This window comes from Monodelphis domestica, chromosome 6 (genome assembly GCF_027887165.1).
Source record: "Monodelphis domestica isolate mMonDom1 chromosome 6, mMonDom1.pri, whole genome shotgun sequence".
In the NCBI taxonomy this organism is placed as follows: Eukaryota; Metazoa; Chordata; class Mammalia; order Didelphimorphia; family Didelphidae; genus Monodelphis; species Monodelphis domestica.
In genome coordinates this window covers 181,510,150-181,535,931 of record NC_077232.1, presented here as the reverse complement: position 1 = coordinate 181,535,931, position 25,782 = coordinate 181,510,150, and the positions used below count along the sequence as shown (strand labels likewise).

General features: G+C 36.7%; 1 protein-coding gene across 2 annotated transcripts in view; it reads right to left on the bottom strand.

Moving 5' to 3' along the window:
- Window positions 1-25,782, bottom strand: part of EDNRA (endothelin receptor type A) — an 85,303-nt gene that overhangs the window by 30,315 nt on the left and 29,206 nt on the right. For both annotated transcript variants that reach the window (XM_001366879.4, XM_056802752.1), the window contains exon 3: window positions 10,202-10,329. In XM_001366879.4, coding sequence (XP_001366916.2) covers window positions 10,202-10,329 — 128 coding nt within the window. The remainder of the gene's footprint in view (window positions 1-10,201; window positions 10,330-25,782) is intronic.

Below are 25,782 nucleotides of genomic sequence, written 5' to 3'. Positions count from 1 at the left end.
CATTTATTAAGTATCCACCTAGCCTGTATGCTGGGCTAGGCTAGAGCTTCAAAGGCAAAAATGAATTGTTCCTACCCAAGGAGCTGGGTTCTCAAGGAGGTCTCACCCTGCAGTGGAGCTGCTTTCTCGTGGGGTAGTGGTGGAATGGGTGACACGTCCACAGATATGTAAAATATAAAATATGTACAAAACCATTTACATGGGAGGCACAGGAAAGTCCTAACAACTTGTGCCATCAGGAGAGTTCTTTAGGACTGGATACTTGATTTGAACCTTAAAGATGGAGAAGGGTTCCAAGAAACAGAGATGAAGAGAGACAGCATTGCAGACACAGGGGACAAGTAGGAGATGGGATGCCCAAACTGGGGACCAGCAAGGTCTGTTCAGCTGGAATAAAGCACAGAGGGGGATCATGTGAGATTTGTCTGCAAATCAATCGACTGGCAGTTAGATTAGACACCTTGTTTGGGAAGCTCTATAGATGGCAAATGAACGAATTTCTGTTTTATAAAGTACCTGCTATGCTAATCAATAGGGGATAGAAGATGTGTGTACATTAAAATCTGTGGCATTATGGAGGCACTTCTTTAGATCACATCAAATGGCGTCCCCCTAGTTCACCAAGCGAGGCTGCATTTTCTTTGCTAGATGTACGTTCTTAGGAAAGCTGTGGCAAAAATGAAACTGCTAAGCCTGGCTAAATGCACTGACCGAGAGCATTATGACTTTAATTGTTTATAGATCAGCACAGATATATCTTGAACCCAGAGCACATAAAGCATGCATACTTGCATAGTTTGCTGAAGAAAGGCTCAGAAATGTATGTTTCTAAAGAACGAGATCTTTATATATTTGAGTAGTAGACATCACTGGAAAAATATCCAGGCTCTTTCAGCCTTATGATAGTCAGAGCTTGTACTCTGGGCTTTCCTCAAGAACCTCAAAAATCCTGGAAGGTGGGAAATGCAAGGATGAATGAGTGAATGAAAAACCCATTTATTAAGTACCTAATGTGCTGGGTACTGCTGGGGTGATCTTTGAGCAAAGTGGGTGGGTAGGGGTAAATTTGTGTTACATAAAAACCATTTTATGTAGAGATCTATAGAAAGGTTCCTTTATGTACAGTGAGAATTGTCTGTATATTGGGTTAGCTAGAAAGCTCAGTAGATTGAGAGCCAGGTCTGGGTTCAGATCTGGCATCAGACACTTTCCAGTTGCCTGTCCCTGGGCAAGTCACTTAGTCCCCATTGCCTAGCTCTTACTGCTCTTCTGCCTTGGAAAGCCAATTATATATTATATGTTATTATATGTATATATATATTATATAATATATGTATTGATTCTAAGACAGAAGGTAAGGGTTTTTAAAAAAAAAGCTTCTCTTCTGTTTAATGATTAGGTATTTATTATTTTTTAACACTACCTAGCTGTCCCCAAATAGTTAATCATTAATTCACATTTTGGAGGAGAGATATTTTCCAGTTTTTTCAAGCCAATCTTGAATTAGAAAATCTAAGCACTATTTAGCAACTTAAGGATCCTAGAAGGAACCTCAGAGAGAATCTGGTATAACCTAAGAAACTGAGGCTCAAGGAATAACTTGCTCTAAGTCCCACATAGATAATGTGAGGCAGGTAGGTGGCACAGTGGACAGAGTGATGGACCTGTAGACATCTCAGACTCAGAATGATCAAAATATCACTCATTATCTCCTCTTTCCCACTTACTCCTTTTCTTATTACAGTCAAGGACACTAGCATTCTTCTAATCACCCAGGATCACAAGGCGGGTAGGTTGCTCATTGGATCTGGAGTCAGGAAGTCCTGGGTTCCAATTTGACCTCATGTACTTACTAGCTATGTGACCTTGGGCAAATCATTTCATGCCTATCTTCCTCAGTTTCTTCCTCTGTAAAATGGGGATAATAGTACTTATCTCCTAGTGTTAATGTGAGGATAAAATGAAATAATATTGGTAAAGCACTTGGTAAAACTTAAAGCATTATACAAGTAGTAGTAGTAGTAGTTGTTGTAGTAGTAGTAGTAGTAGAAGTAATAGTAGTAGTAGTAATAGTAGTAGTAGTAGTAGTAGTAGTAGTAGTAGTAGTAGTAGTAGTAGTAGTAGTAGTGGTAGTAGTAATAGTAGTGGTAGTAGTAGTAGTAGCTGCAGCAGTAGCAGTAGCAGCAACATCAATAGTAGTTGTAGGTAACAAAGTTGGAATATTAACTCATGTCTTTCAGGTCCAGAATATAGAATTATAGATGTAGGGTTAAAAAGAACCTCATGGGTCATCTAGTTCAATTGTCTTATTTTAAAGGAGAGGAAACTGAGACTCATGGAGATTATTTGACTCAACCAGGTTTATCTACGTAGTAAGTATCAGAGGTGGAATTTGAACCCAAGTCCACTTTTTTTTGAGTCTAAGGAGTAGGACAATACTTAAAATTACTTTTTCTTGAAAATTTTATTTAATTAGTCAATTTAGAATATTTTCCCTTGGTTACAAGAATCATGTTCTTTCCCTCCTTTTCCCCCATCCCCTTACCCTCACCCCCTCCTATAGCCTAGGGACAATTCCACTGGGTTTTACATGTGTCCTTGATCAAAACCTGTTTCCATATTGTTGATGTTTGCTCTAGGGTGATCATTTAGAGTCTACATCCCCAATCATATCCCCTTCAATCAATGTGATCAAGCAGTTGTTTTTCTCTGTATTTCTGTTCCCACAGTTCTTTCTCTGGATGTGGATAGTGTTCTTTCTTGTAAATCCCTCTGGATTGTCCTGGATCATTGCATTGCTACTACTAGAGAAGTCCATTACATTTGATTGTGCCACAGTGTATCAATCAGTCTCTGTGTGCAATGTTCTCTTGGTTCTGTGCCTCTCACTCTGCATCAATTCCTGGAGGTTGTTCCAGTTCACATGGAATTCCTCCAGCTCATTATTCCTTTGGGCACAATAGTATTCCATCACCAACAGATACCAAAATATGTTCAGCCATTCCCCAATTGAAGGGCATCCCCTCATTTTCCAATTTTTTTTTTGCCACCACAAAGAGCGCAGCTATGAATATTTTTGTACGTCTTTTTCCTTATTATCTCTTTGAGGTACAAACCCAGAAGTGCTATGGCTGGGTCAAAGGACAGACATACTCTTAGCGCCCTTTAGGCATAGTTCCAAATTGCCTTCCAGAATGGCTGGATAAATTCACAACTCTACCAGCAATGCATTAGTATCCCTATTTTACCACATCCCCTTCAACATTTATTACTTTCTTTTGTCATGTTAACCAATCTGCTAGGTGTAAGGTGGGTACCTCAGAGTTGTTTTGATTTTAATTTCTCTGATTAAAAGAGATTTAGAACACTTTTTATGTGCTTATAAATAGTTTTCATTTCTTTATCTGAAAATTGCCTATTCATGTCCCTTGCCCATTTATCAATTGGAGAAAGACTTGATTTTTTGTACAATTGATTTAGCTCTTTATAAATTTGAATAGTTAGATCGTTGTCAGAGATTTTTGTTGTGAAGATTTTCCCCCAAATTGTTGCTTCCTTTCGTATTTTGGTTGCATTGGTTATGTTTGTACAAAACCTTTTTAATTTAATGTAATCAAAATTATTTATTTTACATTTTGTAATTTTTCTAACTCTTGCCTGGTCTTAAAATCTTTCCCTTCCCAAATATCTGACAAGTATACTATTTTGTCTTCACCTAATTTACTTATAGTTTCCTTTTTTATATTCAAGTCATTCACCCATTCTGAATTTATGTTGGTGTAGGGTGTGAGGTGTTGATCCAAACCCATTCTTTCCCATATCCAAGTCTAATTTCTTTAAAGCTAGTGCTCTTCATTATGTACCACATAGTCGTATGCTTTTGCTCTTTTTAAATAATAGGTATAATAAAACAATATATATGTCTGTATATACATATATGTATTCCATATTTCCTTTAGGTCCAAAAATTCCATATCACCAAGTTTTTAAAGATCACTCTTTCCCATGTTTTATGTGGCATAATCCACTGGGTACAGGTTCAGTGAATCTTTAAGATATGAACAAAGTAAAGCACTTTCTCTCCAAGGGCTTGGACAAACAAAAGTAGGGAGAGAATGGGGAAGTAGAGTCACAAGTTTGCTTATTCCTCTAGCTCCAGTCTAGCAGAAATAATAGCATTTAAATCTGGAAGGGACTTTTGAGATCATCCAGGCTAACCCACTCCTTTTATTGGTAAGGAAACCAGTCTAAAAAATGGAAAAATGACTTCCCTCCACATCTTTGAGAAGTAGAGCTTTGAAGCCAGCTCTTTTGACTCCAGATCTGGGTGCTTACATCTTCACTGTTTGACCTCCTCCATTTTTATAAATCAGGAGTTCCGGGAAGGAGACCTCTTGGTTAAGAACTAGGTTGAATCTCTGGGAATCCCACAGGAAGTGGCGAATGATGTATGATGATGAGTAGAAGAACTAACATCAGCCTTTTTGTTCGAGGCACATAAAATGAAACTATTTCTTTGAACATCAGCAATGTTTCTAGATACCTAATTATATAATAATAGTAGTTAAGGCAGCTGCGTTTTGTCTCGGCTTTCCTCTCTAGACAACATTTTATGGGAATTTGGATCAGCAGTCAGACTGCTTTTCTGGTATGATCTCAGTCATTTAAAAATTTCTTAAATGAGGCTGTTAACTTGATGAAGACCAGGGTTGGATAAATCTTTGTTTAAAAGGAAACATCTTCATCATTTACGTCTTAAGAGGTTTTTTTTTTTTTTGTATCAGACCTATGACGTCATTGGTCTAAGAAACTTCCACTATGGAGACACCCTTTACCAATGCAAATAATCATCAGCTCTGCCATTTCATCTTAGAAAGTTGTTTGGGATGCTGAAAAATTAAATGACTTGTCTAGGGTCACACAGACAGTATGTGTCAAAAGCAGGACTTAAAGTGAAATCTGTCTGACTTCAAAGCTAACTCTCTTTCTACTATGCCAACTTGTCTTTTCGTGTTTTAAGTATTGTTTAAATTAGTAGCAATTATCTGTTGTGCCCATTTTTAAAAACCCTTACCTTTTGTCTTGGAATCAATATTGTGTATTGGCTCCAAGGCAGAAGAGTGGTAAGGGCTAGGCAATGGGAGTCAAGTGACTTTGCCCACGGTCACCTGGATAGGAAGTGTCTGAGGCCAGATTTGAACCCAGGACCTCCTGTCTCTGGGCCTGACTCTCAATTCACTGAGCCATCTAGCTGCCCTCAATGTGCCCATTTTTTTTCCAGAAAAGTCTCCCAAGAATATTTTTTTAGCCTTTAACAAATCCCTTTGACTAATAAAGCCAGAAAGGGTTAACAAAACATTTTCCAAAGATCATACCACATTTTCCAAAGTCCCTTCCCTAAATTTTTTCTTAAGTGATCAAGTGTGCTACTTTATCTGACCAATAATTAATCTGCAAAGTGCATATTGATGTCATTCAAGAGACTTATATCAAGTAGCTCCTATTTGTGGGGTGTTATGCTAGTTTGGGGTCCAAAGACAAAATGACAGTCTCATAACTCATGAAGCTTCCATCCTACTGGAGGGAAACAACATTTTCACAGATAAGTAAATACAAATATGAGTATGGTTATAGAAACTTAACAAGCAGAAAGGAATCTAAAGAAACTTCCTCTCCAGAAGGAGAAGCTTCTGGAGATGAAGAGGAAGCACCTGAGTTAAACTCAGGAGGAAAGTAGGGATTTTGTGTATATTGTTTCATTCCTTTTTCAGCATTCTGTTCAACATAAAACTTTGACATATTTATATATTCAGATCATGGGTATTTACATTATTTATAAAATACAACTGCCAGGTTATGAACCAAAGTGGAAATGAAAGCTGATAAGAAGCAGTTTATAAAGACAAAATGGAAAAAGGATCTGTTTGTACAAAAATATTTATAGTTGCTCTTTTTAAGGTAGCAAAGAATTGGAAATCAGCAGTATGCCCATCATTTGGGGAATGGCTGAATAAGTTGTGGTATATGGCTGTGACGGAATACTATTGTGGCATAAGAAATGATAAGTAAGATGATTTCAGAAAAACCTGGAAAGACTTATATGAACTGATGCAAAGTAAAATGAGAAGAACCTAAAGGATAACTGTTCTATTCTCAGCAATACAATGAGTCAAGCTAATTCTGAAGAACATTATTGAGAAAGGCATCTACCTTTAGAGAGAGAAGTGATGGAGAGACAATGCAGATTGAAGCACATCTTTTAAATTTTATTATTCTTGCATTTTTTTTGGTCTGCATTTGTTTTTTTCAACATGGCTAATATAAAAAGTTTTTATGACTTGTACGTGTATAATACGTATCAAATTGCTTTTTTTTCCCCAAGAGGGTTAGGGGAATGAGGAAGGGAGAGAATTTAGAACTCAAAAAATGTTAACAATTTTTGTTTGCTGTAATTGAGAGAATAAATAAAATAGAAACTTAATTTTAAAAAGCAAGAGAACCTTTGGTCCTATAGTCTTTGTAACAAGATTGTTTCTTCTATAGGATTTCTCCTGCACTTTCTTAAAAATATAAATTTACTATTCTTACTCCTTCTCCCCAAAACACAAAATGATCCTGAGTGGAAATATTTAATCGGAATTCTATAATTCCCTTTATTCTTTCCAGGGGGTCCACAGAGTAGTTCTTAGAAAGATTCCTAAATTTGGAGTCAGAGAACCTGGATTCAAATTCTGGCTGTCACCATGTGTATGAGACTTTGGAGTAAGTCGATTGATCTGTTTTGGTTTAAAAAAATTTTTTTTATCTGTAAAATGAGGACTTTGATTGGATGACCTCTGAGGTCCTTTCCTGGTCAAAAGCCCTGGATCCCAAATGTTGAGAATGATAATAATGAAATTCACATCTGGAACTTATGTGCAATTTCTATACCCATCTCTTAGGAATTTTCACTTTTTTTTAAAAAACAGATAAAATTTAACCCTGGTTGGGACATAACAAATGTCACAGGCCACCAATATTCTGCACTGTAAAATTCTTTCTTGAGGAATTTTCATAGGCTATAATTGGCTTTCACTTATAAAGCTAAAAACTTTGAGCTTTCTTACAGAAGGATTTACAAGAGATTCCCAAAGCTGCCTCACTTATGCCAGGTCTTATCTCTACAGGATGATGATAGAATCTTTTTAGATCAGATTCATCCAAATAAAGACCCAGAGGAGACACTATCTTATCTCTAGGAATTAACTGATAACAATTCTTATTCTTGTATGAAAGCTTTTAAAGAAAAATATCAATACAGTATTTCAAGGTTTTAAACCCTAGAGTTGATTGGAACACACAATAGGCTAGAAGCCAGAAGGCCAGTGTTTAAGTCTCTGATTCTTATCTATGTGATTGGACAAATGACTACAGATCTCTGAGCATCAATTTCCTCATATGTAAAATGGGGACAATAAATAGGATTATTTATTGCTAGTATTAGAGGTGTTGTTTGAGCAAAGTGACCCATAAACCTCAGAGTTTTGTGTAAATGTGAGCTATTATAACACTGGTTGGAATATTGAAATGAAACCCAGAGAAGCAGAAAAGAAAATGGAGCCAGTTTATTCCTTCAAAAAATTTTCCCAGATTAAGGCAGTTTTCCAGGAAGAGTAGAATATAAAAATGATTTGACTTACTTATCTAAAATTAGAAATACATTCCAATAGAATGGATTCTGGATAACTGTTTATATGCAAAATGGTTTCTGATGCTTTTCCTATGGATATCATAAGCTGGTTAGAAATAAGTTTCTTTTTTAACTTTTCTTTAAAAAATTTTTAATCCCTTTCCTTCTGTCTTAGAATTAATATTGTGCATTGATTCCAGGGCAAAAAAAAAGTGGTAAGGGTTAAGACAAAGTGCTTTGTCCATGGTCACACAGCTAGGATGGATCTGAGTCCATATTTGAACCCAGGACCTCCTGTCTCTAAGTCTGGTACTCTACCCACTGATGCCTACCCACTAGATGTCCCCTTAGAGATAATTTAATCCAATTTACTCATTTGACAGTTTATTATTTATTCACTACTTCTATAATTTTGTGATTAAGGTAGTTCTCCATCCATTTGAGGAGTGAAGATGTGCCATATCTTAGCTATCTCAGTTGCTCCAATGGGCATGGCTAGATTGGGGCTTGGAGGAGCCTTAGGGTCTCTTTTTTTTTTTTTCTGGGAGTGAGATCTACCAAGACTACAGAAGGACAGTAGTGTCAAACTCTAATAGAAATTAAGGATCTCAGAGCTCACTTAGAAAACCACAAGTTAACATTATCTATGTTGTACTGTATTTTGTTAAACATTTCCCAGTTATATTTTATTATCCTTTGAGGAGATTTTATAGGGATCTGACTCTTCTGGAGATGAATCTCACTCAGGTGCTGTGTAGACAGATAATAGACAACACTGTATAGTGGTCAGATTGTAGGATATGAGGTTTAAAAAATGCTACTCTGCCACTAGCTCTGTGACCTTGAGTTTATTGTTATGATTTTATTATAATTAATAGAGTATACAAAACACACAATAGAATATATATTATGCATTATAATTATTATTTTGAACAACTTTGCCTGGATATCTGGTAACTATGGAACAAACAATCATTAAAAATAAAGTCTGCTATTATAAACATGAGGTTATATATTCGGTTACATGAAATTAAAGTTTGTAATACAAAAACAGAGTGTGAAAGCAGTATGACTGACAGGTCAATTTTCATTTCTATTAGTGTGGCAAACAGACAGTTTGCTGTCCTTTCTAGGTAATACAGAATATAGAGCAGACTTGCATAAAGAAGGGCTCAGGGAGGAGGAATGGTATGAAAATCTGGACTACATTTATGTTGAGTTTTAAATTCTGGAAGAGTCTCTATCAATTGCACCCCACCATTTATTCAACAACCATTTAATGAAGGATTAACTCTATGCAGAACGCCATTCTAGGCTCTGTGGGATCTGAGAGTGGTGGTGAGGGCTAGGAAGTATCTGAGGTCATATTTGAACCCAGGACCTCCTATCTCTAGGTCTGGCTCTCCATCCACGGAGTCACCTAGCTGTTCCCTGATTCTCTATTCTTTATACTATGATACTACTCTGTTTTTACTATGTCTGATCAAAAGCTAAAGAAGCTCCATCAGGGTTATCAAGGAGATTTTGACAGGCATCTCCCAGGAGTCTCTTTTGGAAGCCTGAGGACCATCTACTGGATTTTTGAGAACCTGAACTGGCAATCTTCATCTTGCTTCTTTATTTTCTCTAATAACTAAAACTAGAAGAACACTTTTCTGTTTCTTTGGAGGCTGGGATACAATTCCTCAAAACAGGCAAAAAGAATGTGCCTTTTTGGACATGGAAGACATGCTGGAGTGCCTTAAATAATGGTATGGTCAGTGATATACTGGTAAATATTTAACAGCTGGCTCTAGGAAAAAATAAAAGTACCCATAACCTACTGTTAAATTTAATTTGCATTATTAAAAATTTCCCCATCATTTAAAAAAGTCTCAGACAACCAATTAAACAAGAAATCAAACTTTGATTTATAATATTTGCTGATTTCTGAGGTATAAATGGAGACATTGAAAATTTAACAATCAGCTCTCATAAAATGGTATCAGCTGACTTTAGCACACCCTTGGCCTGGCTATGATTGATTGAATTAAACTAACTCAGAGGTTGCCTGAATCTAGAAGGGATAGAAATCAGTCATAAAAGGTAATGACAAATCAGTTAACATTTCCTCTCATTCTAGAAAATCCAAGTTGCTTCTAGATAACTGTCTAGGTCTCTTCTAGAAGTCAAATTCTCAAAATTAAAATTGCATTCTCTAATCTACCTTGCTAATCTTTGAGACTGACAGCAAGATGGCACAGTGGATAGCCAGGCCTTGAGTCAGGAAGACTGGAGTTCAAATTCAGCCTTAGATACTGTATGACCCTGAGCAAGTCCCTTAACCCTGTTTGCCTCAGTTTCTTCATCTGGAAGATGAAATAAAATTGGAGAAGGAAATGGCAAATGACTCCAGTATCTTTGCCAAGGAGACCCCAAATGGGGTGATGAAGTGTCAGACATGACTGAAACGACTGAACTAAAAGAAAAGTAATCTTTGAGAAAAAAATAAAGAATTCCTCAAATACAAAACAAAGAAAAGAAATGAAGTACCTGTCCACACTGAGAGCACAGAGATTGAGGACCGTGATCCCGACTGAAGCCTTCTGCAAGAAAGGAAACAGCTTGCAGAGAAAGACTCCGAACTCATTCTGCTCGAAAGGCCAACGCTGAGCTAGGAGCTAAAGAAAGGAGGGACAATGATTAGAACTAGAATAGGTCAAACTTTCATGACCACCAAGCAGCATGGGGCTAGGGGTAGGGACTCTGCAGAGAGCTAGGTGCATTGAATATGAGTACGACTAAGAATAATAAGCTTTTGGTGCTCCCTGATCCATTAACATCCTCCACCCACTGAAAAGAAAGAAGGAAGCAAGAACTAAATCTAGAATTCTCATGTCATATAATACTTTTGCTTCACAAACTCAGTCAAGTAAAATAAAGTCTTGAGGAACTTACCTGAGGTCTGGAGGCAGAGGGTGGAAGAAGAATTTGGGGAAGAAGAGTGCCAATTGGTAGCTTCCTAACTTTTTATTTTTAAAGTTATTTTTTTAATTGAAAAATTTTATTTAATGAATTAATTTAAAATATTTTTCTATGGTTACAAGATTCATGTTCTTTCCCTACCCTTCCCCCAACCTCCTCCCATAGCCGACACACAATTCCACTGGATTTTACTTGTGTTATTGATCAAGACCTATTTCCAATAATTGCAAAGTGAATTGATTTTTAAGCAATGTTTATTATTATTTCTCTGAAATAGTACAATTAATTCCATACTGTCCCCTCAGCAACAATAATCCAAATGCCCGACACAATAAGTATACACAGTCCAGCAAAACAAATCCCTACATTTGCCATGTCTGAGTTGCTTTCTATTTTCAATAACTATCCTTGCTAGCTAGGGACTAAACTCGGTTGCTTCTTCCCACTAAAATAATAGACGGGCTTTCAGATGCCCCTAAATTTTGGCACTCTGGAACAAAGCTCAATGGCTGTGCCTTAGTCATAATTCTTGGGCGGTCACTGTTCCTTTTTCTGGAAATGAGTGTATTTTGTGAATAATGAAAAAGAGAGGACTTTTGCTGGGCATTTTGTCTGGTGACTGTATTAAAATTTATAATGCGGAATGAGAATCACCGGGAAAGTTATTATAATGGAAACAAACTCATTTACATTTAGTAACTTTGGCAGTGAGAAGCAGGTTCTGATCTTTCTGTTTACCATTTTATATTCTGAGAGGGAGGCAGTGTAGGCTGTCACTTTCTTAGGAGAGGTAAGGAGGAGATGGTGATCATTTCAGCCAAGATGGCACCATTTACAAATCTCAAGTTCATTCTTCCTCGGTGCATGGAGAGATTTTTGTTCCATCTCACACCATGATCACTAGCTATGGCTTTCTGTGCTTGATCATAAAACCAGCAGGGACTGCACAGGTTTGGAATAAGAGCTCCACTTGCTTATCATGTGTGAGGACACGATAGGTTCTGCTTTTGGCTTTGTATCTACAGAACCTATCACGTTACCACGTACACACAGAGGAGATGATTATTAATAATAGTAATGATGTGAATGTTTTAATATAAATTAATGTGTGTTGAATTGAGCCTCAGTATTTTGAGAACTGTCTAATCTACTCTAGAGTTGTCCTTTTTTTTCTATATTTTTTCCTAACCCCAAACCCTATCTGATTCCATTTTAGGGTTATTGCTTTTATTTTTCCTTTTCTTATCCTACTAAGAGAGGATATATTTTTCTTATTTCAGATTAGAAAATGGATTTAAAGAACATTGTAAAAGGCTATGTACATGTGAACTCTTATTATTACAGTCACAATACCCTAGACACTCAGTCTCAAATACTCTACAAATGACCTTTAGCCATTTTTCATTCACCCTCCCCACCCCTAACAATTCTCTCCAGTAAGAACTGACTCAGCTAGGCATCTTTGTATCCTGCTGTCTATTTTATCATCCTTCTCCCATGCCTTAGGGGAAAAAAGGGGTCCTGCCCCTTAGAGCCCCAGTGACCCTTTGCAGACAGAGAGGGACCCTTCTACAAATTCTTCTTCAGCAGGACCCAGGTCCATCTCTGACTTCTTATTTATTTCTCCAAGTATAATCCAACTCAATTTCTAGTTCTTCAGCTCTAGTGGATGTTCAGAAACTTCAGATCTCCAAATAAAACTTCATGACCACAGGGCTTTTTAGGAAAGAGGGTACTAGTAATGCCTGCTTTCCATAAAGACTGCAGGTAATTAGTGCTCTAAGGAGAATCCCTTTCTGATGGCTGGTTGTCAAAGATCTGGGCAAGTAGAGACACCTACAAAGCACTCCTCCAGGAATGACTCACATCTTTGCAAAGAAAAGGAAATTTAAAAAATATTTTTGTAGCATGACAATGCTATTTTCTTTGCTTTTCTTTTTTAAAACTGAATAGCAGTTTCTTTTCAAAGATTTCCTTGAGTGTAATACAAAGTGTGTTGGGGATACAGAATGAAGTGAGAAAAACCAGCAAAGAAATTAATATTATGATGCCAATGTTATAAAAATGCACAATTTTGAAAGACATAAGAACTTAAGCAATGCAATGATCCATCATGTTTCTAGAAGACAAATGACGAAGAATGCCACCACTGTCTTGACAGAGAGGTGACTAATGTGTAGAATAAGGCAAGCCTTTTAAGAAATAGCTAATTATGGGAATTTGTTTTATTTAATTACATTTATTTGTTATGAGTTTTTCCCTTTTTTTAAAGAGCAGGTGTGAAGTAGGAGAGAAAAAATAAATGCTTAATTAATTACAAACATGATGTCTTGAGATTATAAGTAAAATTATTTCCCTATCTAAAACCTTGCCTCAGAAGCAACATGGAGTAATGGATGGTGAGTTGTCCTTGGTGGAAGGAAGGAAGGGTTCAAGTATTGCAGTGAACTGGGTAAATCTGGGCCACTTATCTCACAGTTGCTCAAGTAACTTTCTAAGACTTTGTTACAGAACATATACTGACTTCTATTAGAAGAAAGAACTTCATAATCAATGAAATTGCCATTCCAGTTTAAAAAAAAAAGGAAAAAACAAATAAATTTTCCCTGTAGGTCATCTCTCTGTGGTACAGGTCATACCTATCCACACATTGTTTCTCATTCTTTGTGACTCTTGTGAACATTATCACTGACCCTTCCCTAAGATATGTGCCATGCATTCAACTGTATTTCCTACTTTGTTAAAAAGCCATTATTCATCCACTTGGTTTTTCCTGTGTGGTTTATTACTGTCTCATTTGCTGAACTGTCTGTTTGTTAGTGACTGTTTGTTAAACTGTCTTGCATAGTTGTGGATGTCATTGAGGAGGTAAGGCTTCATGAAATCAAGTGAGATGTTATCCATAGTGGACCATCTAGAAGATCCCTACCCCTCATAGGAAATCCCTTTTCCATTTGGAACTTGGGGAAGACATTCTCCATGGCAGTGGTAGTCATCTTTGTTCACCATATATCTCCTTGTTTTATACATCATTTGGTATTAATAATAGAAGATCACCAAACACAGTCATCTTTGTGTTTATGTCAGTTGAATCTTATACAAGCTTGATATTTGCAAATAAGGACACATTTTGAGACTGTTTCAATATTGAATCAAATGCTTTTGACAATAAACAAACAAATACAATAGGATGTTGCCTTTTTTGCATCTCTTAGGTGGTGTTACTCTGAAGATGTCTTCTGTTAAGATGGGAAAAATATATCTGTTCCTTCTTTTTTCATTGAGGGAATTCTCAAGGTATGTGTATATCATTCTCATAAAGATGAGAAAGTTGGCATATGAATCAGTAATTATGAATAACTTCATATTTTGGGGTTAATAATATGTTATATAATTTTCAGGAATAACCATAGGCTTGTTGGATATATGTAATCATAAGATCATACATTTAGAACTTCAAGGGACCTTAGAGGTCATCTAGTCTGACCATTTCATTTTATGGATGGGAAAAGTGAGATCCAGAGAAGGTATGGTTTTTCCATTCATTAGAAATGAGACTTTAAGTATTAATACATTTCACTTCTTCCATATAAATGTGTCTTTTTTTTTTTTGGACAAAGATCACTTGCACAGAGTACCAACCGGTAGATTAATATTTATTGATGTTGTAAAAACTGCCAGGTTCTTAGTGTACTCTGCCTGTTTATTCAATATTCTGTTATTAGCATTATAGAAACTGAAAAGGGGGCACATTTGACTGAGAACCATTTAAATTTTTCCTTTGTTTCATAGATTGCTATGACCAAAGAATTCATTACTTACTGAACAAACTGCTAGTGACACTTTTGTATGTTTTTTACATCTTGAGGAAGATGACTAAGATGATTAAGGACTCTTGGTTATAGGAAATGAAAATACTAAGGCAGCTAGGTGGTGTCATAATGCACAGAGCACTAGATCTGGAGTCAGGAAGATCTGAGTTCAAATCTAATCGAAGTTACAAGCTATGTGACTGTAGGCAAGTCACAATTTCTGTGTGTCTCATTTTTCTATAAAATAGGAATATAGTATAATATAATAATATAACATAATAATAGCACCTGCCTCCCCAGGTTTTTGTAAAGATAAAATCAGATCATTTTAAAGGGACTTAAGTACTATATTATTATTATTATTAACCTGCAGTGTAGAAGACTTAGCGATGATATAGCAGTGACTGTCTCCAAGTACCTGAAGGGCTAGCAAATGGGAAAAGATTAGATGCTTTTTTTGTTTACACTGAATGGGCAGAACTAGGAACAATGTATAGATATTACAATTAGAGCTATTAATGAGTAAATTGGGAAAAATTAATAGGTAGATTGCCTTGGGAATTAGAGCTTCTCCCTCATTAGATGTCTTTAAGCAAAAGTTGCATGTCCACTAATCAGGTACATGGGAGAGGAGATTCATGTTGAAGTATATGCTGATTAGATAGTCTTTATGGTCTCTCTGAATTCTGGAAACCTTTGGTATCTCTATTGATTCATCTACATATATTTATGTTGATATTCATTTTCATAGGGCTGGGAGAGCTTTGAAATACAATTTTCTTTTTTGTTTCTTCTACCATAAGGGAAATAAATATTTTAAATTAAATAATTAAAATGTATTAAAGACATTCATGCTCTGTAGAACTATAATGAACAAGTGTTGACTGCTAAGAAAATATTACAGATGACATAAAAATTTCCAAATTTTGTTTTGGACTACCTTTTTCTCAATGAGCGAGTTGCCTTTGATTTTATATTCTAAGTGGATTTAAGTAGTATATTTCAAGGATTGCCTTGTCCATATATATTACCAATGGCTGATGGTGATTCTTACAGAAAACTTTGCAGCATCTGGTTAAGGCTATGCAGAATGATGAAGGGTTCCACTTTAGGGCCCTGTATTATAGGAGAGAGGAATGTAGGAAGCTAGAGGGGAAAGAATGTAGAATAAGAATGAAAGAACTAAATTCTAGTCTATTAACTCAATACGCAATTCTTAAGTGTCTATCAAGAATAAGACACTATGCTGGGTGTTAGGGGTACAAAGACAAAAATGGAGGAAATCTTAAAAGTAGCTTAAAATAACTGCAAATTAACTGTCTAGTTCTATATTTACCACAAACTCGTGGAATTAAAGGGTTGGACTAGGTGATCTTTATGGTTTTCTCTGTACGACATCACCCACCAATCCTCAATGATTTTACCACTTGTTCATCTAATTATTAATATCTATTCTAGTGTCCTAAGTCTGAGAGTTAAGATCCTCATTCATGTAGCCTGAGGGAGAATTATAAGGTAATTATGGAAAGAGGAACCATAGAGTTCATTGTGGACCTAACATACACTTGTTAAATTGATTGATTGATTAGCTAAATCACTCACTGATTGGAATAATAGATCACATTATCAGGATAAATACATTTTCTTTCCATTTTGAGTCTTCTTTTGATGATCTCATCCTTTTGGACTTTAATCTCAGATGCAGAGACAGGGCTGGAATGTCACTTTTTTGGGTGGTTGAGGTAGAGTGAATGGGGAATGGGAAAGGATGACATGGAGGCCAGAGCTGGGAATCAAAGTGGGCAAGATTAGCAACTACTGAAGGGACATGTGTATATGTGTATGATGAGGGACATATAAAAATGTAGATTGCAATATGCAAACAAGCATTCTTGTGACTTATTGCCACACTTGAAGAGGAAATGACCTATGGTGGCTATACTGGTGTCCTTAAGTCTGGTAAATATAATAAAAAAGCTTTATTTTTAGCTCCCATCTTCACAACATTAAAAAAAAAAAAGAACGTTTTCCCATCTGCTACAATCATGGAATCATTCGTTACTTCTGTTTCACAAGGCAGATCTTTCCTTCTTTTTTTGAAAAAGCAGCATCAGAAATTCATGGTGATGCCAACAACGTGGAAATGGGTTCTGATCAAGGACACATGTAATACCCAATGGAATTGCATATTGGCTATGGGAGGGGATGGGAGAGGGAGGGACAAATAGAAAATGATATTTGTAACCAAGGAATAATGTTTGAAATTGACCAAATAAAAAAAATAATGTTAAAAAATAAAATAAAAATAAATAAAATTTAAGACAGAAAAAAGAAATTCATGGTGATGGAAGTATTTTATGCTCTAGAAATTGGTGCTGCACTTTCATACTGGCCTCCAAAATGGTACCAAAATGCATCACAATGCTAAGGAAAGTGTGCTACATTAGCTTTGTTAGAATAAAAAGAACTGGGATCAGAGTCCTGTCCAGCAAGACAGTTACTACTTAGTATCACTTCATTTACTTAGTGCCACAAGATGGCAGCTAACATCCTGACAACAGGGAATGAGAGGAGAAAACAATAAAAATAGTCACAAGTATTAAAAAAAAAGTAGAGCAGGTGGTCCTATGGATTGAGAACCAGAAGGACCTGGGTTCAAATTTAACCTTGGATGCTTCCTAGCTTTGTGACCCTGGGCAAGTCACTTAAACCTATTTGTTCTGGCCCTTGCTCTAAAGTGAGTTACTTAGGACAGCAGTCCTGGAGTTATTACTAGGACAGAAATGAAGTTTTTTTTTTTTTTTAAAGCATAGCAGTTTGGAAAAATTTAGTTTAAGTACACATAATAATAAGATCACAAATGTTTTATAGCTCAAGATAATAACCGATTAATAGTAGTGAACTTTTTTATGTTCTCTATGCCCCAGAACAATTGGAAAGAACATGGACTCTGGGGTTTAGAGGACCTGTGTATAAATGGCATTTTTGAACCTTTGGACCTGATCCCCCAGAAATCCCTTAGTATTTCCCCAAATTCCTTTTAATCTCTCCTGTGCCTCCGTGTTTGGGTGATCACATTATTGCCATATTAGTGGCTGTAATTCCTCCCTCTGTGACCGGGCTGAGTTCACATAGTTTTTTTTTTAATTTTGTTATTATTAATAAAACTTTTAAAATATAATACTTAGTTCTTGATTATTAATTTTTAAAAAGCCACACCTGGTTTAAATTGTACCTCTGAAAGTTATTACCTGTACCACTGTGGGCAAATAATTCTAAGCTTCTAGACTTCAGCTTCCTCATCTGTAAAATGGGATGGGGGTTGAACTAGATGGGCTCTAAAGTCCCCTCAGCTTTAGGTCTAGGATACAATCATCTGCATTGAAGAAAGCCTGGTATCTTTCTATCTTTCCCAGGACCTTGAACACAGTAAATATTTAATACAAGCCCAATGAACAAATCAGAAATGGTTGACATTTTTTAAAAATATCTACATTAGAGAGGATGAACTTCAGTTGCATGGAAAATTTACTTAGGATGATACTAGATAATTTTTTTGGAAACCCATCCATATTTAGTAAATGTTATGAGAAACATGTATCCAAAATAACTAAAAACAATCTCCATTCTGTATCCCCTTCTGTTTCTTATGATTATTCAAATGCACTTTGTCCCTCGCTGTGATCCCTGGGCAGGCATGATTCCAAATTTCTACTGCTTTGCCCAGGTCTTTCCTTTTCTGCAGTCCTTGTGTCTGCCGCCTTTCCCAGCAATTCTGTCTCTGTAATATTAAGGCGGCATCTTGTGCTTATTTTTTCCTTAGTCACTGAGCATCTGAATGATTTCCAGTTTTTTGCTATTATATATAGAACAACTATAAACATCTTTGTATAAATACAGATCTTTTTCTTTTGAGTTATTTTCCTGGGATAGAATCTTAAGAGTGGTATGACTGGGTCTAAGGATATGACTCCTTCTGAGGCTTTTGCTGTGTACGGAATTGTTCATTTAGAGACGGATGGGAGCTCAGTGGCCATCTAGTCAAACCTTCCTCTTACAGATGAGGAAGCTGAGGCACAAAGGGGTTATACAACTAGTAAGAGTCTGAAGCAAGATTTGAACCTAGGCTTTATGATTCCAGAATCAATATTGTCTTCCTTTAGTGACCTTCAAGAAGATTGAGTCCATGTTTCCTCAATGTCCCATGAATATTTTAATCTAATTCTGGTCATTTAAGGGGTGGGGAGTTTACTTTGATTTGAATTTTTTAAATTATGAGTCAGGGGAGGGGAAGCTGGGTGGCTCAGGGGATTGAGAGTCAGACCCAGAGATAGGGTCCTGGGTTCAAACCTAGCCTCAGACATTTAGCTGTGTGACCCTGGGCAAGTCACTTAACCCCCATTGCTTAGCCCTTATTGCTCTTCTGCCTTAGAATCAATACACAGTATTGACTTTAAGATGGAAACTAAGGGTTTAAAAAAAAGAAAAAAGAAAAAAAATTATTAGTAATGTTGAACATTTTCCCAAACAGTTATTTACATTTTGTATTTCTTCTTTTGCAGTAGTTTCTATCAAACTTTTTGACCTTCTTTCTGTCTACTAGAGACTAGATTTTGCCATTATAGACTTGTGTCCATTCTGGAAATCAAATTTTTAGTCATACTATTTATCACAAATTAAAAAACGAACTTAAAACCTCATCTAAAATGCACCAGGAGGGAGGGAAATAATGTGATTATTTTAACCAAGGAATAATGTTCTAAATTGACTAAATAAACTAATTCAAATGGAAAAAAAATAAATAAAATGCACCAGAAGGGGCAGCTGGTGGCACAGTGTAGAGAGCACCAGGCCTGGAGTCAGGAGGACCTGGGTTCAAATCTGATCTCAGACACTTGCTGGCTGTGTGACTCTGGGCACTTTGCTCTGTTTGCCTTGCCCTTGCCCTTCTGTCTTGGTGCTGTTACTAAGACAGAAAGTGTTTAAAAAATACATCACAAAAGGGTATCAGAATTCAGATAGCACACAATGTCTAGTAAGCTCATTTCCAAAGAACTCTTTCATGAAACAAGCTAAGTATCTCCCTGAAGGGAGAGGGTGGACGATGGAGAGTCCAATGAGCCTGCAGTCTAATGAATGAGCCATTTAAACTCTACCCTGTGCAAGAGGCGGGAGTACGTCAGTTACCTGCCACATCCATACTCATGAAGGCCAATGTTTATCCAGTGCTTTAAGGTTTGCAAAGGGCTTTCCATCATTCTCTCCTTTGATTCTCACAGATATTGTTACCTTCATTTTAGGAATGAAGAAACTGGGGATCATAGCCCCGGTCAGCCCCTGAACCTTGGATTTCCTCCAAGTCGGGCATTCTTTCTCTTATGCCACAGAGACTCTCTCCTTAGTCATAGAATTATCATTTTGTTTTATCATATATTTATAGCTTAGCGTCCATCAAGTCCCAATCTCTCATTCTACAGCTGAGAAACAAGCTGGTCAAACCATATACAAAGGGCATACCCTCCCCCCCTTTAAGTGTCCAAGGAAGAATTTGGACCCATCTCTTCCTGAATCCAAGTCCCATGTCCTATCTCTGCCACACAGCCGCTCTAGAGAGACTCTAGGAAACAGAAGAACCCCCCCAAAAGCATCAATAAGACATTTTTAAAAAAAGAGAGAAAAGGTCTTTTAGACTTCCTTAGCTATATGAAAGATGCCAAGCAGCTTGAACCCTTCATTTGAAAATTGTTTTTGAAATGGCCATGGCATCACAAAACATTACAAAGAAAATGAGTGACACATTTTCCCCCTTTGTTAATTATCTTTCTACTCTTCCAAGAGGATTCCCATTTCCTTCCTTTTTTACCCCACCCAGTGGACAGAGATGAGGAATTTATGGGTATAATTTGGAGCAGCTACTAAAATATCCCAAGCATCTCTTCTTAGAGAAGAACTGAATATGACTGAACAGGTCCCAGGACTCAGAAAGTAAGGTTTGCGAGTGATCATTTTTCCCCCTCTATTTTTTCCCGTCCCCTTCCCCTTGGCAGGCTAGCATGGAGGCTTGGATGAAGTTGGCAAAAATGTTGAACTGGCACTAAATGAAAAAAATACTCCAAAAACACAGGCTGAGATGATTATCTAGCCTGTGATGCCTGGGACCAGCCTTTAATGAGAACATGCTCTCTGGCACTTACCAGTCTAAAAAGGCAAATACTATGAAATAAATAAATCATATTGCGTGACTAGGAACAAATGTTCTCCTGCCATCTTTCTGTAATTGTTTCAGGACTGAGGCCCATTGTCTCTAGTCAAGTACTGAAAGCAGAGGCCTCTGCTGGGCAGGGTAATCTGGCCCAAAAAGATGCAGAGAGCATTGTTAGAGGATATGGGTTCAAACCCATGCTTTGCCACTTAGCGACTGGGTGACTTTGAAAAACTCACTTTACCTGTTGAGGCCTCAGTTTCCTTATTGGTGTAATAATAGAGGTCCTCTAAGATTCCTTTCATTTCTTGGTCTGAGACTCTTTGATTTTTCCAGTACATTCAGACTTGCAAAATACTACCCAACTATCCATGGGTTTAGAACCCATGGACACTGGAGTAGGGAACTCCAGGACAACTTTCCCCATCATGGTTTTGATATATTGTGGATCAGCATAAGAAATTAAATGGGAATTTGGGGAGAGTTTAGCAGAAGCCACAGACAACACATAAACGCCAGCAGACAATAACAAAAAAAGTTTTGAAACTCAGAAATACATAAAATATATGAATAGTATTATATAATATCAACATATTTTATCCTTTAATACCATACATATACACAATTTCTTTTTTAAATACCCTAATAAAATCACAAGAATGATTAAAAAAGCCAAACAAGAAACAAATTGAAGAGCAGAAGAATATCTCTCTTTCAATCTGAGATCCCCAAATGGATTCTGACAGTGAATCAGACAAAAGTAAAGTGCTGGATATGCAAATAGGGAGTAAGCAAAGAATGAATTTTTTTTTCAGCTTCAGCAGCTTCTAATAAGGGGAACAACTACTATCAAGGCAGATGCAACGAGCTTACTAAATTGCCTAGGATCACAGAAAAAAGCAGGAAGAGGGGCATTTAGAACCCAAGTCCTCTTGAATACACTGTATCAAGCTGCCAACAAAATTTCCAGATTTAATTCAGCCTTTGGTGGAGAATTATGGAAGATATGTTCATAGCACTCTCAGGAAATGAGAAACAGTTGAACTGCCCTCCCTCCATGATTTTGAATAAACAGGGCTAGGTTCAGGAGGATGGTGACTTGACTGTCATGCCTTGTTCTGTATTTTCAAGTTTCTATCCTATTTTGCCTTTTTGTCCTTTCTTCCCAATGAAAACGAAACATTTTCCAATCCCACTGGCTCTTTTCACCAAAATGTATACACTAGCCCTAGCCCCAAAAGGTGGAAGAATTTCCAAGGGCATCAGTGAGAAAGGAAGTACTATGGTTGTGGGATTCCTTTTGTTGTTTTTTTAAACTAGAAGTCCTCTCAATGAAAATAGACTCCTAACTGAGCCCCAAGAAACTTGTCTCATCAGGAAAGCATTGATTTAGAGGAGGAATGTAGAAGCCAATAGAGATGCATTTCAAAGGCATGTGGTGAATTTTCTAATTTAGCCCAAGGCTCATTTAATGACTTAACTTACACTTTATTTTTTCATTGTAAGAGTCCATTCTGTATTTCGACGTATGTCATGTGGTCATAATTAGCCTCGTGTGTTGATGGAAACAGTGAACCATTCAGTTCACAGAGATATAGTTTCCAGCATGAACAAAATGCTACCATATGTTTCTCCTTGAAGGAAAAGCAAAATAATTGATGCTGAAGGAGACATTTTGTAGTAAACAAGGGTTGAGGTGACTCGATCTGTGCAAGGCTAGACACTGAACTAGAAAACAAAACCCCACAATTATCCATAACTGAAGCATGAATGAAAAAAAAAAGTCAAGGAATCAGAAATTACACTGGCTATGAATCATGACTATGTCCCAGAATGGTGGACTCCTGGAGAAACGACCCACCTTATATTCCTCTAGGAGGCAGTGGGTCTTGGGGGAAAGAACACTAGCTTTGGAATCTGAGAATGCTCAATAAACATTTAGGAAGTGCCTGCTATATGCTGAGCACTGAACCAAATGCTGGGGATAAAAAAATAAAGGCAAGACAGTCCCTCCTCTCAAGGAGCTCACATTCTAATGGAGGGGACCATATATAAACAACATAGAAACAGGGTACACTGTTCTATAAACAGTAGATGGAAGGCACCTAGGTTAAGAAGACTTTGGAAAGGCTTCCTGCTGAACGAAACATTTTATTTGGGGTTTGCGGGAAGCCAGAGAAACCAGGAGGTAGAGATGAGGAATGAGAACATTCAGGCATAGGGGACAGCCAGTGAACATGCCTGGAATTGGTAGATGGATTGTTGCTTTCTTTCACCTCCAGGATCAAATATAAACGCCTCTGTTTGGTGTTTAAAGCTCTTCAAGACCTCACCTCTCCCTTCTACTTTTCCAGTCTTATGCCTGGTATCCCACCATGTACTCTGTCATTTTGGCTTCCTTGCTATTCCTCAAACATGACAAGGACATGGATTTAAATCCTGGCTCTACTATTTACTACTTCAATGCCTCTAGGTCAAATGACTTAATTTATTGGCACCTCAGTTTCCTCATTTGCAAAATTAATTAAATGTTCTCAAAGGTCCCTTCCAGCTTTAGATCTGTGATATCATTATCCGTAATTTAGAAATGTAGGCTGTTTTCCAGGGAAATACTTTTAAAATTTGTGTAGATTGTAATCGGGGGGTATATGCTAGGAGTTAGGTGATTTGCATGTCTCACCAACTAGCTACTTTGACCTGGGGCAAATCATTGTACTTGTCTAAGCCTTAGCTACTTTTTAATTTCTAAAATGAGGCATTGAAGGAGATGATCTTGATGGGCCCTTTGTAACTTGAACAAGTATAACTATTTTTATTTCATAATTTTAAACTATTCTGATCCCAATTTTTGGCAACTGTTGTCATTTCCACTTGTCCCTCATCTGGAGGGAAGTGGAATTAAGGTTAGAGATAAAAAGGGGTGTTGTTTGGTCATTTTTCAGTTATGTCTGACTTTTTGTGACCCCATTTGGAGTTTTCTACTGGAGTGGTTTGCCATTTACTTCTCTAGCTCTTTTTATAGATGAGAAAACTGAGGCAAATAGGGTGAAATAACTTGTCTAGGATCATAGAGCTAGGAAATATCTGGGCTAGATTTGAATTCAGGAATGTCAGTCTTTCTGACTTAAGCCCAGGAGCTCTATTCACTGGGTCACCTGACTGCCCCATAAAAGGAAATACTGTAGTTACAAAGGGTAATAAACTTAGGGATTTCATTAGCACTGAGAACTGGGAAAAGTTGAAAATCTGAGATCAATAATGATGTTGATTCATTCATCAATGTTGTTTAGTTTCTCTCCCAATTTGTTTTTCTCTCTTTGCCGACCAATAACTAAATGGTATGCTCTAGTTCTTTTTGCTTCTCTTTGATGAAAGGTTGACATGAAAAGTCACTTAATTTCACTGAACCTGAATTTTCTAATCTATGAATTGAGAAACTATGACTAGATAAATGCCAAGACCCCTTCCAGCTTTAGATTTATTATTTTCTAAAACTCTGAGCTCTCCTTAACTTAATCCCAAATGGTTCCTATTTGCTTTGAGTAAAAGAACAAATGAAAAATCTACAATTTTTAAAGAAAAGGGGAAAAAAAATCTCCACAAGTTTTGAAAATACTTTGTGTGAATCAAAGGATGACAAGCAAGCTTATTTATTTGCATAATATAGGGAAATATAATGTAAAAGTCATTTTAAATTTCAGGATCTGTCAATTTCTTTTTTAAAAGCCTATTTTCAAAATAGAATATTGTGATGTGGGCATTTAAAACCTTTTTGTCTGGACCTGGGCTTTAATCAGCATAAAGATCTTCCTGTGCGGAAACTCCCTTTAGAAATGCAGTTTGGCAATGCTTTGCAGCTTACAGTTCTAGACAGTGGCACAGGAATTACTGTGGAATTGGAGGGACACTGAGAAATCAAGACTCAAACCCAAGTTTACTTGTTTCTAAGTTTAGTCTTTGGAGGGTACAACCATGATGTCTCTTTTCAGAGTAGAAGAAAAAAACATGGATAATTGAGTTATGCTTTGGGTTTGGAAAAGATACTCTTTCTAATCATTTCCTCTTTCCTTTATCATTTTTATAATTTTGGTCTACCTACCTGGGCTGGAGAGCCTTACTTGAACAGAAACCATCACCACCCTCGGTTAGAGCTATTTTCCAGGGAAACCAAAGTCTACTTTTTACATTTTGGAGGAATATGTTCTGTTCTCTGATATCAACCTCACTAATACAGGGCTCTACCTTGAAAAATCCCTAATTTAAAAAATATATGAAAAAATAGTCTATATGATGATTCACAAATAGTCCAAAACCATCCTAGTGCAGAGGAGTCAAAAATTGAATGTAGAATTTCTTTAGTTTGACCCTCCCTATTGGTTATAAGGCTTTTGTTTTTATTTTTTTATATGGAGGATGAAGAGTAGGAGAGAGAGAAAATAAATGCTTATTAACTGAAAATATAAAAATATCAAAAAATACTGTACCCATTCTTTTAATGTGGGTTCTACATCAACTTCTTTTAAACTTTAACGGGTACTTTTTAACTAGAATATTCTGTGATAGGATGAACAAGTTTACATCTAATCTCTTTCTACACTGTGTGATTTTCTGGGGCAGTCAATTCTCTGAATGCCTTTTTAGACAGAAGAGTCCTCTTTTGAGTAATATGACACCTTCATCCTCCCCTCTATCATTTTAATTACCCTTATCTTTTTTAAAGTTTTCTCCATAAATAATTTTCTAATGCATCACTTCCCTTTCCATTGACTCCCTACCACCAGAACCTATTCTAATAACAAACAAAACCAGTTAAATGTAGCATGTGTTGAGGACAAAATCAGCTGGCATGGTGGTCATATTTGACAACATATTCAACATCCTGTAAATGTACTTCCCAAAAGAGGAAAGTATATTTCATTAGAATATCATTGGCACACATCTGGAAAGGGCCCATTGGAAGTCATCTTGCTCAATGACCTTATTTTACAAACAAGGAATCACAGGACTATGGAGCTTAAGTGACCTGCTCAAGATAACAGAGTCACGCATATTGACAGAACTGGGATTTGAATTTACCTCCAATTCCATTCTACACTCAACACTCTTTCCATTATACCATGTCATTCAGAACTAAA